Below are 19,673 nucleotides of genomic sequence, written 5' to 3'. Positions count from 1 at the left end.
CCCCGTTTTCAGGGTAGCAGTGGGGTGAACAGAGGGCATATCTTTAAATTCAGGTAGTGTAGAGCAAGAGAACTTGTGGTAGAATCTTCTGAAAAGTCAGTATTTGCCAAATCCAGGTTGACACATCATGAGTCGTTGAGCTTTGCTATATTGCTAAAATTGACAGTGGAAAGTTATTTTTAAAATGGGGCTTATGCTCCTACTCTAGATATGATCGTGAAAGAAAAAAAAGATACAATTGATGCAGTAATTCTGAAATTTTGTTTCAAAGAAATAGCTGTAATGATGTGAGACCTATTGGAAATATATGCCCCTTAATATTTCAGTCTCTGAATACTTGAGAAACTTTTTATGGTTCTTCAGCTGAAGAAGGTAATGGCTTTTCTTCACGGTGGAAAATGAAAGTTCCTGTTTAAACCAGTTGGCACTGTCTTCTGTAGAGAAAAGTGTTGCCAACACTTGACACAATAGTAAGTGCTCCATGGATTTAGCATATGTTCAACAAAATTGTTAATATAGTAGGGTTTGACACACTGAGTAGTACTTTTTTTTCATCAATAAAAAATTTAAAAAAGGCCTTGTAGTAAAGAGATCTAACGGAAAAATTTTCCTCTAGACTTACGATGGTTAACTGTGTTAATGATGATTGTCTTGCTTTAATATTTAAATCCATTAAGTTCTTTCTCTTTCAGCGCTGCCTCCTGTGTAAACCTGTAGTGCCTAAACAATGGCCTAAGGTGTTTTTAGGCAAGTAAACTAATACTTGTATCTCATCATTAGAAGGGATGTATCCCCAGCAACTTGTCAGCTGAAGATTATCCCCTTTTCCTTTGTGTCACCATTTTCAAGGTGTGGATGATTGCAAAATGAAGAGAATGAGACTGCAGTGAAGGAACATGAGTGTTTTTACTTAATACACGTTTCAAGCATTCATTCCTCCAAAAAATTCTTCTTCAGTTATGCTTTAATTTTTTCCTCCCTGATTTGACTCTGAAGTTTGCAACCGGTGATTTGTGTTTTGACTATTTTTGAATCAAATTAAATCCCGAAGCTTGAAAATGATTGACAGGTACTGAAAGGGATCACAGTGTGATACTTCTGCAGTACAGGCATCACATGAAGTGTCATGATAGTGTGTAATATGAATCCTTTTGAATAGCGAGTTAGTTTCTCCAGCTCTGTAGGTGGGATGCTATCCATGGAAGTACTCTCACCCATGGTTGAAATGGAAATATGTTCTCCCTCGGGAACCCTTTCCTTCTCTCCCAGCTGTGTGAATGTGGCCTTGGGATCACAGCTGTTCCTTTATGTGTTCCTGGTGACAAGTGGTGACTCTGCTCATACTGCTGCCCTGGGTAAAACAGAAGAGGGCATCTAGCTACTGGAAGCCCGTCTCAGGGAAGGAAACCCTGTGTGGCCATGCTGGGCAGTGCCCTCAGCATGCATGGTCTTTAGCCTTGCAGTACTGCCTCGGTCCAGGTCTGTGCATTTGTCTCCTTCACCTTCACATCTGCTTTGGTATCAGTACTGCTTCTTATTAGCCATTAGTCTTACCAAAATACTAACTAGCACACTGCTAAAAACAGATTAGCTTTCTCTGGTCGGAAAAAAAGTAGAAGGTGTGGGTGTCTTCTCTCAAGTGATAGCTGTTTTCTGCACAGATGACTTGTAAATAGGGATTAACTGAACCTGCTTCTCTTGGGTCAATGTAGGACAGTTGTGATGGAAAGTTTTCATTTTTTGTGGTAGTAGATCTCTTAAGTAGCTTTCTGTATGAGATATTGCTACTTTGGAGACAATAGACGGTTCCCAGTAGGTCATAAAATGTTACGACTTTGAGTTTTGAAACTTTAATGCCAGATTTTTATCTAAATGCTGTATTGGTTAGATCTTATTTAGTGTTGCATGTGCCCTAACAATAAACAATGACACAGTTGTTTATAAGGGTTTAACTTTCACTGCTATTAGTGTTAAATTGAGGAGTTGCTATTCGAAATGGATTTCATTCTCTGAATCAAGCACAAATGAGTGATTAACAGCACAGGTTTTTATGTGCAATTTGTTTTGCACAACCTGAAACTAGTTTTACCCAAACTACGCACTTTATTTCTCTTCTAGGAAGAATGTCTTTTATTTTGCTCAGAAAAGTGGTAACAAAGAACAGTGTGACAGCAATTCTGTCACAGGTTTCTAATTATCTAAAACCTACTGTAAACTATCCTCTTCTCCCTCTTTCTTGCATTATGATTCCACTTCAGACTGTACTTCAGCTGTTCTGTTCCTTGAACTGTGCAAGTAACACGTCTGAACATTAGCTTCATCTTCTTTCCACATTCTCATACCAGGCATTAAACAAGGAGATTATAACTGTAGATACACTTCTGAATTTTGAGAATTAATGCTCATATCTGTCTGGCTTTACTGATCATTGCAAGTTCACTGGTGTTCATACTATGAACTTGAAACTCATTTCTCCAACTAGAGAAACTTATAAATTTCTCTTTTTTGTAAGTACAGATCTATCTTCTGGAAATATTTTCAGTCATAGTAACCACTTGGTTCTGAAATAATTAAATTATTTCTGCCTTACTGTGTGAACAGGGTACTAAGGCATTTTCAGGGTCATAACAAGCAGAGGAGCTGGGCAGCTCCTGTGAAGCTGTGAAGCTGCCCAGCTCCTCTGCAGGTGAACACAAAGTCTTCCTGATAAGGTGGTTATAGCACTTGGTGGTATTCCAAATGGTAAGAAAGTCCAGTGTGGGCTTTGTCATGTGGTGTTTGGGATGCCTGGAGTACACCATGCTCCTGCTTAGTCAGCTGAGGACAGATAGCTCACGTGCAGTTGCAAGTTGGAGGGCTTGTATGGCAAAACAGGTATCATTATATGCTTTTTAATCTCTGGTGTTTTGGTGTATAGCACCTGTTCTGGTATAATACCTCGTGAAGTTTGCCTGGATGCATACACACACTTTTTTTTTTTAAGGCTTTGTGATTAGAGAAGCCTAAACACTTTAATGTAGGTGTTTAGGCTGTGGTACCAAAAATTAAGAACTCTGATTTCTGTTGATCTCTGTCAGCATTTGGAAGCCAAACTGATTTGGAAATAACACGTTCTTACTAGAAAACAAATTCCGGCTGTTAAATACTTGGCCACTAGCTGTTAATGCTGGTCTGCAGAAATCACCCATACATCCAGTCCCCTGCTTTCTCCAAGTCTGACATGTAAGTCAGCCATCGGCTGTTCGGGAGTAGTTTATGTCAGTGTAGATATGAACGCCTAAGTCTGTGAACGCACCGCTTCTAGGGGTAGTAGTACAGGTGCTTTCATTAGATGAAATGTTGTACTTCATAACCCATGCCAGATCAGAAATGTTGCTGCATAAACCTTTAAAATTTTGTTCTGAGCTGCCACAACTCAGGCTACCCAGACATACAGCGTAGAGGAGCCCGTGACCAGCTCTGCAGGATCTGTGGGTATTTAACGTAGTGTCACGCCTTCCACGCACGATGGCAGAGCTCATTAGGCCAGTAGGACTGGAAGGCACTAATGAGCATAGCAGGTACCTGTGCGGTCTGTGCTCTGGAAAGGTTTGGTCTTCTCACAGGGAGTCAGATGAAGTCGACTGCTGCTGACCAGTCTTTCTGGAGGGCTGGAAAGTACATTGCAAAACCCAAGTGGCCGTGCAGTGTTGGCTCAATGCTGTTAGGTGTGCACCTCTATATCCAGCATGTCATATGTTACTCAAAGTCTGCCTGTTACGCAGGCCATCTTAACTTTGTTTTTCAAAGCAATGGAGAGTTTGACTTGTTCACTAAAAATTAAACCCCTTGTTATGCTGAGTGTCCCGGAACAGACTTCGAACAGTGTGACTAAAAATATCAACTAACTGCTGAAGAATGCAGAATGAAAGTTAGGTTTACACAGAAGTTGGGCAGCTGCCAGGTGAAGAGAGAAGTTGTTCTTACTGAAGTAAATTTCAGTTCAAGGACTTTAAAAATTTCTATTCTTAACTGGTAGCTCTCCTTGCTTAATTGTGGCAGTTGGTAGTAAAATAGCCTTACACATCCTTTCTGTAACACTCTGATTCCTCTAGTATTTCACCCTCAGTGGCTCTTTGTTTAAAAAAAAAAAAAGTCAACATGCATTTTTGAAAATATTTGAGAAATGTCAGTACAAAGAAGCTTCAGTAATCTTCATAGGTGAAGTGACAGGAGATATATACCCATCTTAGGTTGTCCATCCAGAACATCCAGGTAATTTTGGGGCATTACTGTACAAACAGAACAATTCATATTTCCAAACCAAGTTGTGTATGCAGTCCATGTAGTGTTTAAAGTAACTCATTGTAAAATTGTTGTATACATCAGGCTAATTCCTTCTTCAGAAGCAATTATGGTAATTAAGGTTATTTTATGGAGACTCATGATTTTATTTAGTGGTATGTTACCTTTAATATTGAGTTGGAGGATGTGGAACGATCTTCTGATTGCAAGAATTGAAGCGGAAACCTAGTTTGACCAAACGAAAGACAGAAATTACTGAGTCTGACAACTCAAAATGTGGGTGAACAGAAGAAATGAATGTACTGACATTACATGTGTAGTAGATGATTTGAGATGTTAGTTTTCTACAGCTAGGCCTGCTTAAGTTGTCCAAATTTATCTGCATGTCCAGCAAAATAAAAAATCTTACAAAGAGGTAAATGACACATAAGGCTAGAGTAAAGTTTCATGTTTCAGAAGAAAATAGTATGATAAATTTGGTTAAACAAGGTTGCTCTGACGAATGTGGAGAGAATCTGATTTAATGAAAAATAGACTATTGGAATCTTTCAAACATCAGTAAAACCTGATGATCTGATTACATGCACATTTATCTCAAAAAGGCTGCTAGGAATTAGAGGAGAGTCTGATGGAAACAGCATGAACTAAAAAGAGCAAGTCACATTATCAATCAAAAAAGTCTTAGCTTAGAATTGTTAAAACCCAAGCAGGCTTTGTCTTTGCATGTTTCTGGTTTTGTTCTTAAAGTGTGCAAGTAAAAGTATGGGAAAAATAGTTGGGGCCAGTCTGTAGCAAGAAAAAAAATATTAAGGATGGTCCAGGATTAATTTATTGGAACTTACTTTTTCAAAATTGACTCCAAAGAATAGTAGCAAAAATCTGAGGAAATAACATGAATATTTATTCAATGTTTTGTCCTCACTAATGTGGAGTATAGGCAATCAGTTTTCACTGAGGGCGGTGATTTTTCATCCAAGAAGACACAAGGTGGAAGCCTGAGGGGGAGGATTGTCTGGAATTAGGAATTGCCACAGCTGGGATAGATGCAGATTACAGATTTTAATCAAGTCAATTAAGTGCTTTCTTTTACAGGATTCCAGAAAAGCCTACTCAGAAATTCATTGCTTGCAATTTTCTAAAGCAGTCTTCTGGATAGGAGGTGTTACTGTTTGAGTATAGATAGGAGAAGAGCAGATATAGTCATAGTCTTAAAATTTGGAAATTGCTAAGACCAGTTCCAAAAAGTAGAGATCTATCGGTCTAACTTAGGCTTCATGTAAAAGCTCAGAGCAAATTCTAAGGGATAGTGGAAAGTGGTGAGTGAGGAACATTGAATGCAGGATGAGAATTCCAAATAGTGTCATGCTCACCTGGTAGTTTTTGTAGGAGAAAAAATTTCCTGTGCAGGAAGTAGATCTTATCTGCATAGGCAAATCTCAAAATTAAGGTGATGAAACTTGATGAATTTGGGGAGGTTTAATTAGTATGCAGGAAGATCATGCAGCAAGAGTTGAAGGAGCTTGGGAATTTGAAATAACAGAAAATGTGAAATTTGAAAGTATAAAATGGATGCTCGTGGATATGAGGTTGCACTTGAACAGGGTATCTTTTATGTGGGGGCTTGTTGTTTGGAAATGCTGAAGGGTGGACTTGAGTGATGTTGGGACTTCTGACTGTCAGCATGAAATGACCCCAGAAAACACTGAGCATCAGGTTTTGTGGGAACGGGCATCCTGCTGTGTGGGGGCCTGCTGAGACATTGTCTGAGGTACTGCAGAGTTTTGGTCCTCCATGTTCTAAGCAAGCAATTCAAATCTAGTTTAACATTTCTATTTTTCAGTATTTTCAGAAGAAAATACTATTTTTGCTTAGTATAATTAGTTCTAGCTAGAGGGATGCTTTCTATCCCTGCTTGCTGATGATCAGAATGGTGGCATTGTACATATGGCCTGACATGCGCTGATTGCAGTTTTTTCTGAATTTTGAGTGTGAAAATGGTGAATTGTGCCTTCTAAGTTTTTAAATTTGTTTTGTTAATTTAGGATTGTCTGGCTGCATTTTGAAGGAAGGTGGAATTAAAGGTGTACAAAAGCCTTGCTTTTCTAAAACATTTTATTAAATTATCATTATACAAACAAAAAAATCCCTTCAGTCACCCAGTTTATTTGACAGAGGTAGTATTATCTTTAGTAACTGAATTAATTGCAAGTGTTTACGATTTTGTTCAGGATTTTAATGTGTAGTATAGTGGAAGTAGAAAAAAACAGCTTTACTGCTCTTCTTGGCTGCTAGTTTATTTCTCAAGATTGGATGAACTTATTATTTGGCTGATCTAAATTAATGAACTAAAATGAAAATAATCTCTTTACTTGCAGAAGTGTACAGCAGTTAATGGGTTAGTTTTACATTTCCTAAGTGTTTAGCTACAGAGCTCCAGTCAGTTTCTTTAAAAGTAGGAATATATTTGAAATAGCATAATTCAATAAAATAATGTAAGTTTAGCTTTTTGCATAGTATTTACATTTGAAGTGATAACCTTACAAAGAAAGATATGTTCTGAAAGTCTGAAATACATAAAAATCTGAAAGGTTTTAATTTAGCGTTTTATCTACCTTCTAGCGTCCTGTTAAGGTGCAAACACGTAGGTGTTATATCTGTTGAACAAAGCAGGCTTTTGTGATCTTAAATGCTTAGTCATTTTATACAGGTCCTATACATGCCGGCTGTAATCTTTGTTAGAAGAATAACTTAGCTTTAGAGGGCAGAAACTTTCTTCCTTATAGTTTGTTTGCTTTTCTTACTCAGATTAGAGTTTTCTTTCTATGCTTGATCTCTAAAGATAATGTTGATTTTAAATGGGAGTTTTGCTCTGAGCAAAATCTGATTCCTAAATGATGCACGTAAGCCATGTTTCACTTGACCTGTCGCTAGGTGGAATGGGGATATGAGGCAGAGACCATGTTTCAACATGTGTAGACAACCAAGTTTTTAATTCAGCTGTAGGTCCGAAGAAACTCATGTGCCTGCGGGTTCATTCCTATGCGCCTTTTCCTCTAGGTGTCTGTTCACTCACTCTGAGCACGGTGCCTTCCTGTGCAGGTGTATGCAAGGAGTTGTATGTCCTTGCAGAGTCATGCATAAAGCCTTGGTGGAAGGAAATGCCTTGATCTGCCTGTTGGATTCAGTGACTGGTCAGAATCCCTCGTCCTTCCAGGCTCCTTATTTGTAGCTATAAAAGATAACTCAGTATAATTGATTCTGAAGATCTTTACAGTGGGTGTTGGTCTACAGTTTTACACGTACAGCCTGCTGTATCAATTGGGCACTCTAGCTTGTAGATTATTTTGGATGACAAGTCTGGGGTTGGAGACCTGTGGACTGCTTTCTGGTTGTCCAATTTGGTTGTTGGGGCCTTGGTTAGATCATGTTGTTGTTCTATGCCTTCTTTTTTTGGTCAATTCAATGTGAATTGTATCGGTCTATTTTGAGCAGTTACTTCAGACCGTCATCCCCCTTCATTTTTAGTCATCTTCTGTGTCAGTTTCTGAAAATAGAAACTTCAGAATAGTTTCCGAAGTTGATAAAACTCAATCAAAAACAATGTGGTGTGCATAATACAGACAGACATTTTATGGAGCTACAATTACAGTATTTTTACTGATGTATCAGAAAGTAACTTGACATGACTGCCTCTTACATCCTCATAGAAGAAAAATTCTAGTGCATTTTCAACGTTTGAACATACTGTTTTGCTTTGTTTTAAGCTATTGATGAGATTAAGTTGTCTTGTTGCAGGAGGAAGACTGCAGTAGCTTAAAATTCATATTTTTACGCACTTAGTTGCATATTAGGGTAGTTTTTTGAATTGCTGTTTGAAATCCTATTTTTGGTTATTATTAGGAACAGCACGTGGCAAACAGTATGCCCATTGTTCTGGGCTGTTAATAGGTAGGTCAGCAAGTTTGCAGGTTGGGTGAGAAACCAGTCTGTCAGTCAGCAGCAACTGGGAAATGTCTTTTGAGTTAGTAGGTCTGTCCTGTGGAGTAAAATGTCTAGGGACCCGAAATCTCTCACTAATCGTTTTGAGACATTTTTAGCTCTAGTTACAAGAGAAAAGCCTTCTTGAAAACGAAGATTGATTTTTATTTTGTTTTTACCTGAGCAGCCTCTAAATCCTCATTATTCAGTCTTTTCCTTCACGGTGTCTCAGAGACAAGTTCTGAAAATGAGCATGCATTGGTTTCTTCACCTACCTACATAATCAGAGTGGGAAATACCCATCAAATATAAATTCAGGAATCAGTACAGTATCAATATATGCTAAAAAAAACCAACAACCTTGAACAGGCTCTTCCAAGACTGTTCCTCCTCTTCTATCTGAAAGTCTGTTAGTAGTACTCAAGGAATCGTGCTCTGAAATAAGTAAGAGCAGATGTATCCTGTTTCATGCTTCTAGAAGGTGTAACAGAAGAAGGGAATTTTGTCTAGAAATGTTTAGGGTAGCCATGAACAGCTGCTGCTGTGGTAACTGGGCCCCAAGCATTGGGCCATCATTCTCAGTGGTTGCTGTGGGTCACCATTCCTTAATATTCAGCTTTCTATCTTTACATTACAATTTCTGTTCCTGTGCTGTGTTCCCACATAGTTCGTTATTCAAAAAGGATTCGCATGGGCGCTTCTGAGTCATTGGTATTGCAGATTGCTGTACATTTATTGCAGTCTCTAGCAGAAATGTCCCAGACATACATGATTGTTCTTTGTACTGAATTCTAGTCCTCTGCATCTCCTAGCCAGACGAATTGAGCTCTGCCTTTGGGACTTTTGAGAGGAGTCTTAAGCAGATGGATGTCCATCAAGTCACACCAAGCGAGTCCTGTCGAGAGTCTTGCAGGCCTCATGTTTTGAGTATATTTGGACAAAATTCTTCAGAAGTGTTGACTTCCTGGGTAAAATCTGAAATTCTTGTCAATGGGACCCAGGCTTGGGACTCAGTTCAGTAGTAGCTCTGAAGGTGAACCAGAAGGTTCTGCAGAGTACCAAGTAATTGAACCAAAGAGAAGCAACACCTTGTGAAACAGTCTCACCTGTGTTGTGGAAATCTGTACCTATATTTCATGGTGTGGTGACTTGGCTGTCTTAAGTAAAGTCATCTGTTACAGATGAGCTTTCAAGAGGAGGTTGAGATGTTAGTGTGAAAGTCTTACCTAGCCTTTGGGTAGAAGAGTGTTGCAGTTAGCTGATGTTGGTAAAGAGATGGCAATATTAATACTGCTGGCTTCAAGGAAGAATGAGCTTTATTTTTATTTCATGTTTTTGCTCTCAACTTGAGAGGAATCTGTCATCTGAGAAGTTCTTAGGATAATTTTAGTCTTTTGGAGCTGGATATATCTATGCAAAGATGTGAGTGGAAGAGCCTTGGCCAAATTTGAGCTGCATCTGCTAGCTGTTGAAGGAGATGAGGATGGAAAAGATGCTGATAAATGAACTCTGGTGGATTTCGCTGAAGCAGTTTTTTATCACAGTACCAATGCTAACTGTCAGTCTTGTTCCTCTTCTGCAGGTAACTTGCCTCATTGCGTGCATGGCAGCACACATTATTTAAGCTGAAATGGACTGTGATCATGGCTGTGAGATTATGTGCAGGTTAGCTGCCTCTCTGCTGGGTGGGGAGGCAATCTCTTCGTTTCAGAGCTGTAGCAGATGGCTTTATTTGAGCCCTATGTCCTTTTCAAAAGAACTGTCATGTGCTAGTCGTACTGAATTACATTTTGCTGGCAGAGAAATGGAAACCTTTTTTTTCAGTCATTCTAGGTGGTATAGCTAGAATTCTTTTGGCTGTCGATACAGCATGCAGAACCATGATTTCATGCGGTTTATTTTAGCTGATTCCTGCTGGGAGGTAGGATCACTCTGAATTTTACCAGCTGTAGTATTGAAGTGGACCCTTGTGTCACTTTATGTAAAATCATTTATAACTAGAAAGGTCTAGCAATAGTCCTTATATACATACCATTAAAACTCATGGTGTATTTTAAATAATGCGTGAAGTATTTTGTTTTCCTATGAGCATTTCTTGCTTCTGTAACTTACGGCTAACTTTTCTAAGTAATGTTATGTTTCTTAAGTTCTGTGTTTCTAAGGTTACTTGTTCTGGAGGTAGAGCTGAGCTCCTCGTGAGATGGAGCATCTCATCACTGAAAAAGAAAAAGCGTTGTTTTGACTTCCTACCACTGCAGCAGAATCAGTTCATGTTCTTTGAGTGTTGTCAGAGGTGGTACAGTCCAAAACTTGAATGATTTTAGAAACTTTTTTTATATTGCTCATGCTTTTCTCAGTGCTAAAGCATGCTGGCTAACTTCAGGAATTGTTGAAGTGCTTGAGATTTTGGAAGGTACTTGCTGCGCGCTTTTTTTCCTGTACAGGAGAACCAGAGCATGAGGTTTCCATCAGGTGAAAGTGGTTGGGACTGAAGAAAAATATTCATGATAATAACATTAAATCCAGTTGGTAATGAAAGCCTGGGGAGAAGTGAAAGCTCTGTAGTAGCTCCAGAGTAGCAAGAACTCAGACTTGAAATGAACCTTGTTGCTTGTGGCTCCACAACAGTTTAAAACTGATTTGAACCAGCAGTGTTGTGGTCTAGTTCAAGCCTGCTCTCCACTACATCCAGTCACCTTTACATTACCCCTGTACAAGACAATTTGTCAAATAGTAATTTGTAGAAGTTCCTTCAAACTTCCTGCTTGCAGATCCCCTTGTCCTTTTTTTTTTATGGTCTAAGGATGTATATATATATATATATATATATATCATAAAACGGTAAGAGATTAAATATTTATTGACTAGAACACAATGCTGCTGGAGCCCTGGTTCTCCTGTGGTTGTTTCTGCCCCATATGTGGTGCCACCTCTGCCTCTACTGGTGAAAACTGCATATTTACGGCTTTTTTGGCCTAGATTTTAGTTTTCTTTATATTTAACTCAGTGCATCACTGCACTATGAGTTCACACATCTGCTCATGCTGTCTCAAGGTGGATGGGAGGAGCAGACAGCAGTAGCTTTGATTTATTGGTTTATGCAGTTGGGAAATTGTCCTTGGTTTATTTTGTGTGATTCGAAGAAATACTAAGAGTAATGGGGACTTAACAAGACTGTGACTTGAACACTCCTTCTAGCTTTAGTGTTTGATAGTGTCCTGCAGTTCACATCCAAGATCACTGTATTTATAACTTTCCACAGTAGTTTTTGGTGGTGGTTTCTGTCCCCCTTGCAGTAGAATTCTGGGAGTTATTAATGTTGGGATTGCTATTGCCTTTCTTCTGGCTGTAGAACAAGAAACAGACCTTAGTTCACTCTAGTTGCATGGTTTTTGTTTGTGTGTTTTGGGCTTGCTTTCTTGTGGTGTTTTTTTTTTTTTTTTTCATAATATTTTGAAAAGCAAACATAGACTTTGCTTATTTCTTACTTCACCATCATCAGGCTTTATCCTGCCAGTTTCTCTTTGCATGGTCTCTAGCTTGCTTTGGAATTACTATTTATTTTTTTAAGAACATACCTCACTGCTTACACACTTAGCAACTTCCTTATAGTTTTGTGCTGTGTAATATATTGCTAGTGAACAGAGCATTCAGAGGAATTTTCTATACTCAGACTATCAGGAGTAGTGTAGTGCCATAGTTTAACAGTGAAGGTTGGAAGAATGCTTTATAGATATGCACCCTTGACGTACTTTTGTGTTTCAGCACAAAGGTAAATGCTGGCTTCATATTTAAAATGTCACCTTTATTTTGGATTTCAGCCTCCTTCACTTGTAGAAGTTCAAAAGTTTTTTTTCTTAAAATGCAAAATTTTCAAGATTGGAATCCTGTGAGGGTAGATCTGTTTGAAACTGTAGGGATCTGATTTGTAAGTAACAAAGCAATCAAAAAAATTACATTACACAAAGGCAAAATACATATGTACACACCATTGCACTTACTGCACTAATTTATGGCATTATTTAGAACTCATCACCTAGAATGTGTTGTTAACAAGTTGTTTCAGCAGTGTAAGTTCATTTATCAAACAATAAGCATGCTGTATTAGTGCGGACAGTACCCTAATCATCATGTTAATGCTATGTAAAACTCTGGAGGTGTCTGCCTTTTGAGATTTAGTGGTTCTATATGATATACCAAGAGAAGATGTGTTTGGAGGCACTGGCTGTGGTGGGCCACAAAAGCATGCTAGTAGGTCAGTTCTCAAGTTCTGAGCAGTGAACAGGATTTTGGTGGGTTAGATCAGGGCATAGCATGTGACTATTTTGAAAGTAATTTCACTTGCAAACTTACTTTAGTGGGGTGAGCAAGATAGACAGTAGCTATAATATAGGGCTTAGACTGGCTTATGTAAAGCCTTGAAAATGAATATATGAAGTAATTTTGCCTAAAGGACAAAGCTAGACGATCCAGAGAGCATGCCATAAACTGATGTGGGAACGAGCGATCTCATGAATCACCCGCCTTTCTGCTTTCCAAATGCATGTAGAAGTGTTCCATGATCTAGGTGTATGGGGAGAGAAATGCAGGGAGGAGCCAAAGATTGCAGGTACTGTGATGAGTGAAGGCAAACACAGCAGCTGCCTTGACCTGAGCTGTGTCAGGGAGAAGTACAGTCACACACTTCAGCTTGCTGAGGCCTGTATTGGGATATTGTAAACAATATGGAATGAGAGACATGAGAGCAAGAAATTTGATGCGCATTCTCTTAAGAATAATTTTTGCCAGGGTTTGTTTTAGTGTTTGTAAAGCTGAGCAAGCTGACTTCAAATAAATAAATAAAAACCCGAATAGATACAATGTTATGCTTTCTTATTCTAAATATCTGGCTTTCCTAAGTAGCATCATCAACATGTTGCTTTATGTTCTTTGTTGATGAAAATGTATCAAGTAAGTAGCCTTGTTCTTTGCAGATACAGACACATCAAGTGTTGTTGGATTTTGTAGTTAAGTTTTAGCTTTTGTATTTTTCTGTTGTCTGATGTTATCTGCTTTGATGTAATGGCATTCTTTTCAGCTTAGCATTTAGACAAAGATTTCTGATATGTTCTAGCCATTGTCTGTCATAGCTAGCTTTTAACATTTCACAACAAATGTAGCCTGACTTTTTTTTTTGTTGATTTTGCTCTGGTTTTCCACAGTGGACAGGCCAAAATCCCAGCAAATCAGAACTTCTGGTACCATAAGGCGAACTTCTTCTTTGGACACAATTACAGGACCTTACCTCACAGGACAGTGGCCACGTGATCCCCACGTACACTACCCATCATGTATGAAAGATAAATCTACTCAGGTAAAAGCCATAAGACAACATAACAGATGTTTCATATAATTAATGTCTTTCTGGTAATACTTTTATCACCTGATCTGGAACCTAAGCTTCACTCAATTTCAAAGAAATGTGGTTTCACTTTATTATAAACATGAAGCCTTAAAAATAGGCTACAGTAGTCTTTTCTTAATCGGTTAGCATCAGTTCAGTAACGTTATGCAACTGATAGTTAATATTTTTATGCTTTTATAAAGCGTTTGTTAAAAATTTTCTCTGTGGGCAGGTCTATTGAGGCTGAATAAACAGGTTTAAATCTCTGACTTGTATCTGGTCATTTTGAAGCTGCTATATGCACAATTGTGCTGACTGTTACTTAAAACGTAATAGTAGTGGCTGACAAACTAAAGATTTTATTAAATGGGTCTTAAAAAATTGGGGGGGAGGTGAGGAGTGAGGTCACTATTGAGAAGAATTGATCAACGTGTCACTAGAGGGAACTGAAGAAGAGAAAGCATACGGTGCGGTCTTGAGATGTTCCTTCTGCTTAGTAGCAAGAAAGATGAGTAAAAGTGCTCTGTGGAAGATGTGCTTCTTGAAGCCAGACATCAGAATGAGAGCCTTACACCAGCTGCAAAGGGAAGGCTGCTGAGATTGTCCCAGTACTCCTGGATTCTCCTGAGGGCTCTGTCCTTAGTAGGATCCTCTGGCAGGTAGGCTGCTGTGGCGTTCCTATTGCTCTAGCACTCCTTGGCTGGGAAAGTGAATGCTGTTGCTCGCCCAAGTCCTCCTTACATTGGGCTTGTTGCCCACAGAAACGATTGCCATCAAACAGTTTTTCTAAAAAACAAATAACAAAAAAAAAACAAAGCGCATAATTCTGAAAAACCTCATTCCTAGCAAATAAGTCATGCTCTTAGTTTTCCAGTAATGTTGTTAGGGTAAGTCATCTTAGTCTCCGTATTCTGAACTATAGTTGAAAAATACAAGAAACCGTCTTCGGTTGTATTTTTAGTCAAGAGGCCCTGTAGCGATGGTTACGTCAGTTGTCTAGCTCTTGTGCCGTGATTCTGGTCCATGGGTGTCCTGCAAAGAAAAAACGATAGATACTTCTGTCACCCTGACTTTTGCTTGTAACTCTATTGTGCCATTAATATTTTTCTTCATGGAAGCTTACAATTTACGTGACACCTTTTAGATATCAAAGATTTTTTCCTGTGGTAACTTTACCTGTAGATATATAGTTTTTGGTTAATTTTCTGTTTCCACTAATTTGTTACATTCTGCCCGTTCTGTCGCCACTGCTTAGAGCAAATGCAGCAGCTCTTTAAAATGAGATTTTAGTCTTTTGTGTAATACAGAATTTCACATGACAAGTTAGAATGTATAAATAATTTTGCACATCTCTTTGAAGTGTACTGTAACGTGGTGCAGAAAGTCTTCTGACAGGAAAAATAAGGGCAGAAAAATTAGAAAAGGAAAAAAAAGTCTGAATTCTCTAAAGCTTGTATTGCTTTTTAGGTTTTGGAGAGCTATTAGTTGTATGTATTTCTTAGCTGTAGTATGATCCAGAAGTTCTGTGTAACAAATTTGGGAATACAACGCTTAAAATTTGTGGTAAGAAAGTTAGGTTTTACAGGAAACTGTGATTGGACCCTTTAAGAAAATGCCATCTTCATATTCTACTCATTCATTTTGAAACCAGCCAACCAGTTTTAGCAAAGACGAATAAGCAATCATGAAAGATTTACCTAAAGCTGTTAATTGTGGATTTTTTCCCAAGGTGTCTTCATTTCACTGCATACTGATTTTTTTTTTTTAAAACTAATTTATATTCATCTTCATTTCTATCTATTGCATGCTTCATAGATACTATATTTCTTAACCCTTCTCTCATAGAATATCAGACTTTTACAAATACTGTTATGAATGGAGTATTTGGAATATTTAAGCATTCACAAACCTTTTCAGTAGTTACAGAAAACAGAAACAAACTTGTTCTATAACAAGTTTGTTTCTGTTATACTTGAGCTCTGCACATTTGGCAGTTAAATTGCTTTCCTATTGAGTTGAAAGTAAGTGTTTGGGTTATTTGACCTGTTGGCTGCCACCCTTGGCCTCTTTCAGAAACAAAGCTCAGGAAAGGACAATGTTTTACCTTTTCAACATAATCAAATGAAAAAAAGAGGAAAGGTAATATTGTGGTCATTAAAAGGTGAAGGATTATTTCAAATAAAGGTCTCCACCTTTTATTCTTAGTTTGGATTTGTGTGGTTGTCTTCTAATAAGGAATTAATTGTTCACTGTCTGTTTATTCAAATTATGCATATATAAAAAAAAAAAACACAGACATTTAGCAGTTTAAGTTGGATATATAAATACACATTTTTTTCAACCCATGCAGTCCTGAGTAGTTAAAATGTAATAAGCATTGTGATGGGCATGGCAACTTTCAGCTTTTTATATGTAAAATGCTCAGTGTGAAGGCTTATGATGGAACTTACTCATAAATCATTACTGAGTTTTGGTTATGTTTTTGTTCCGGTTAGTTTCAAGGACCAAGGATGAGGTCCCTGTTGTTGATAGAGTGCATGCATGGCAAATTAAATTAAAATCTTGCTCTCTATGTGAGTACCAGCACAAGTACTTCTACTTCATGTTTCTTGGCTAAGTAACGCTTCAGCTCAAGGGAGTTCATATAATTTTCAGCAGCTAAAAATAATAATACTTGGTAGTTTAGCAGAATGGAAGATGGTAACAAAGAAAATCAATAAAACAAGATAATGAAAATCAATAAACCCCATTTTTTGTATGATCATATTTCATTGGAGAATAAATTCTTGATTGACTTCTAAACCCATGAACAAAATTATCAGTATAACTTTTGTAGGTGGAATAATTATTCCTCTTTCAAGGGTACTTATTTTCCCTAATCAAACCTTAATTTTCAATCTTGATTTTGTTCAGTTTCATGAAGGTGGTGATTATGGCTGTTCCAAGTTTCTCAGAATTTTTCTAGTTAAAATAATAATAATAAAAAGGGCATATTCTGGTCGTCACTGTGATTAGATGAACCATTAATGACTTTTATTGCAATTCTTTAAACCTGCATATGCTCATGAATAAAATATTTCTCCTTTCTCTAAAATTAAGCCAGTGTTCTAAAGAGTTCTCAATAGCAACTTATTTAAACAGAGAAACATTTTTATTGTTTTAATTTCAGTTGCATTTTGGAGAATAGTAACTATCATATTGCTCCTACCTTGAGTGTTTTGACAGAAAGCACTGAAGAGGAGTGAGGTTTGTATTTGCTTTTAGAAAAATATGCTACAATTCATATATTCGTGATATTTATGCAATTCCAAATGTCTCAGAATTCCTGTACATTTGTGTGTATATGTGCATACAACTAGCTGATCTTCAGGGAGCAGTATGTTTTTAGATAATCAACTATTATTTAGTACCATTACAAATATTTAAATGTTCTAAATAAATAGTACTAAATAAAAAACCATTTTAGAACTTCAAAAAATCAGAAATGTGAATAAATTTACTGCTATAAAATGTTATTGCACCTGTTGATGTACCTTGTGATGACTTTCCCAAATTCTTCTGCTGTCCTACTTCCCTCTCCTTTTTGGTAAAGTTAAAATTTCCATTTTAAACTATTTAAAATTCAGTATAGCTTCATTCCATGTTTCTTCTGTCAGGGCTGGGAGCATTGATTGAGCAACTTTGTATAATTCTCCTGTGTTCTATAGATGTAAGAAATTCCCCCCCCCCCCCGCCAGCCACCACCTTTGAGGAGTAATTCTGTGTTGAAATGGTTATGCCTAACCGCAGAATCCCCAGAAACAGTTGGGTAGTTGTCATAGTTTATTAATGTAATTATTTGGCAGTAGTTAAATCATTGAAAACATTTTTAGAAAAGTAAAAAAGGGAGGCTAGGGATAAACATATGATGCTGATGTCATAACAAATATATTGCCAGTTAAAATGAATCAGTCTGATCTTTCTCAATCTGAATAATACAACCAAAAAAAACACCAAATGTCCAAGTGGTATATGATTCAGTGATTCCTCCCCCTTTTTTAACTGGATTCCAAGATGCTTGGATATGCCTTTTTTCATTCTGCATGACAATTACGTATTATGCAAACAGCAATGAAGAAAGTTTGCAAAACTGCGTTTCAGAATTTTTACTCCACTACTCTTTAGATTAGAGAGTTAAACTGGAATGCTGGGGTAAAATGTTTTTCTTCCATGTAGGTCAAGGCTTTAAGGCAATTAGTTACCTGTCATTACTACCCTAGATAAAGTTTTTGTTTTCTTTTGTGTAGAGATTTTGTTTGTTAAAAATAGGTGACATAAACCATGAGGCTGAATTACATGGAGCTTTTCTGAATTGGTTTATCAGTTATTATTCTCATGTTATTTAACAAAATACTTTGGGGGGAGGGAACAAGGACAAGGATACTTGTTACATAGCTATGAATTTATCATTCTGACTTTCTCTTAACTTCTCAAATATTTAAGAGGAGTCACCTACAATTGAGTTAATTTCTAACTCTTTAGGACATTTATTTTTGTAAATCTCTAGATTTGAATGATTTAGAAATATGTAAACACTGATTTGACTTTATCTTCTAGTGCTATTGTTACATTTCTTTTGAGCATAGAAATTCTTCAAAAACATTAGCAGCTCCATCGTAAAATGGAGACTTGTTCTTAATCTTTGCATGCATCCCCCAAAACTAGTTCATCTGGGATGCAAGCTAGATATAGTAATTAAAACCAAGGGGTGGCAATAAAATGAGAAATTTAGAGTAATTCAGTCTTATTTTAGGTTTAGGTAGGTTGGTACTCCATGCGGTTATTCTGATCTAAATGAAGTGGAAAGAATGTAGGTGTATATCCCTGATATGGATGGAAAATCAAGGCAGAATTACCAAATGCTTTAGAAGAAATGCTAATCTCTGCAAGGTTGGATGAGTTAGAACAATGGTAATTGTGATTTACATTAGGACTGAGGAGAGCAACCAGATGTGGTGTTCTCAGCGCGCCCTATCCCGTGCACATGCTTTAAGCATTGTGTCAACAGACGGGGACCGTAAGCCTCTGCGCTTCAAAATATAAGTGACTTTCCTCTTAAAGTTGAAACATGCATTGCTTAATGCTTTCTAGATTCTTGTCCTGAAGTGTTTGAAATCTTAGTTTCGTCACATAAACTTGTAGGAAAAATCCTACTTAGTTCATAATTAATATAATAAATTTATTTCAACTCTGAAATGGCATTGCCGGATTCAGAGACAGTACCCATGACCTCTTATTTTGTTTCTGACTTGAGGTGCAGCAATTTTGCTTTCATCTATTGTGATTCAGAAATTTATCTTCAAATACTCTAGAGTTTTTTTCTTTTACTCTGTTTTGGTTTGGATGTTTAACACATGGGGAGTACGCTTTACAGCAGCTTATATAAAATAGAAGCTTCCATGAACACAGTTCGCAGAAATGGTAAATAAAGGTGGGAGAACAACCAGGAAATGTGGCATATCAAGGGTTCTATACAACCCCATCTTATTTGTGATGTAAATTGCAACATTCAAATGAGATATGAGGTGCTTCTATATCAGCTAAACTTACAAAAAAAAGAATTCCTGTTCGAATGTGACAAGGGTTTATTTTTTCTGTTTTTGATTGATTATAAAGTTTTGATTGAATATAAGGCTTTGGGGTTACAAAAGTAGAACTTATTTTCATATAGTGTAGGTTACAATATATTAGATGCAGCAATTCATAGAGTTTAAAGAAGAGACTGGCTTGCTATAATAGTCTAGCAACTGCTTATGTTATTTTTTGATTTTTTTCCTCACCTGATTAAAAATAGAGCATTATTAAAACATTGCTTGAGTTCAGTACTATGCTAGGAACATCATACAGTCTGTGTAACCTAATTCTGCAAATAAATGTGAGGGGCACAGTCTGCCCACCCTGTATCTTGATACTCGTATGTATATTTTGAAAGGTTGTGACTTGACTCAATTTTCCAGAGATTGAAATCAGCTATGTGCAATCCTTGTCT

At 37.3% G+C, this 19,673-nt stretch overlaps 1 protein-coding gene across 2 annotated transcripts in view; it reads left to right on the top strand.

Moving 5' to 3' along the window:
- The window catches only part of GLCCI1 (glucocorticoid induced 1), a 56,472-nt gene that overhangs the window by 5,524 nt on the left and 31,275 nt on the right, over window positions 1-19,673 (top strand). For both annotated transcript variants that reach the window (XM_038173703.2, XM_038173704.2), the window contains exon 2: window positions 13,464-13,615. In XM_038173703.2, coding sequence (XP_038029631.1) covers window positions 13,464-13,615 — 152 coding nt within the window. The remainder of the gene's footprint in view (window positions 1-13,463; window positions 13,616-19,673) is intronic.

The sequence above is a fragment of the Anas platyrhynchos genome, chromosome 2, assembly GCF_047663525.1.
Source record: "Anas platyrhynchos isolate ZD024472 breed Pekin duck chromosome 2, IASCAAS_PekinDuck_T2T, whole genome shotgun sequence".
Lineage (NCBI taxonomy): Eukaryota > Metazoa > Chordata > Aves > Anseriformes > Anatidae > Anas > Anas platyrhynchos.
The sequence above is the reverse complement of the archived record's forward strand: the minus strand, read 5'-3'. Positions and strand labels throughout refer to the sequence as shown.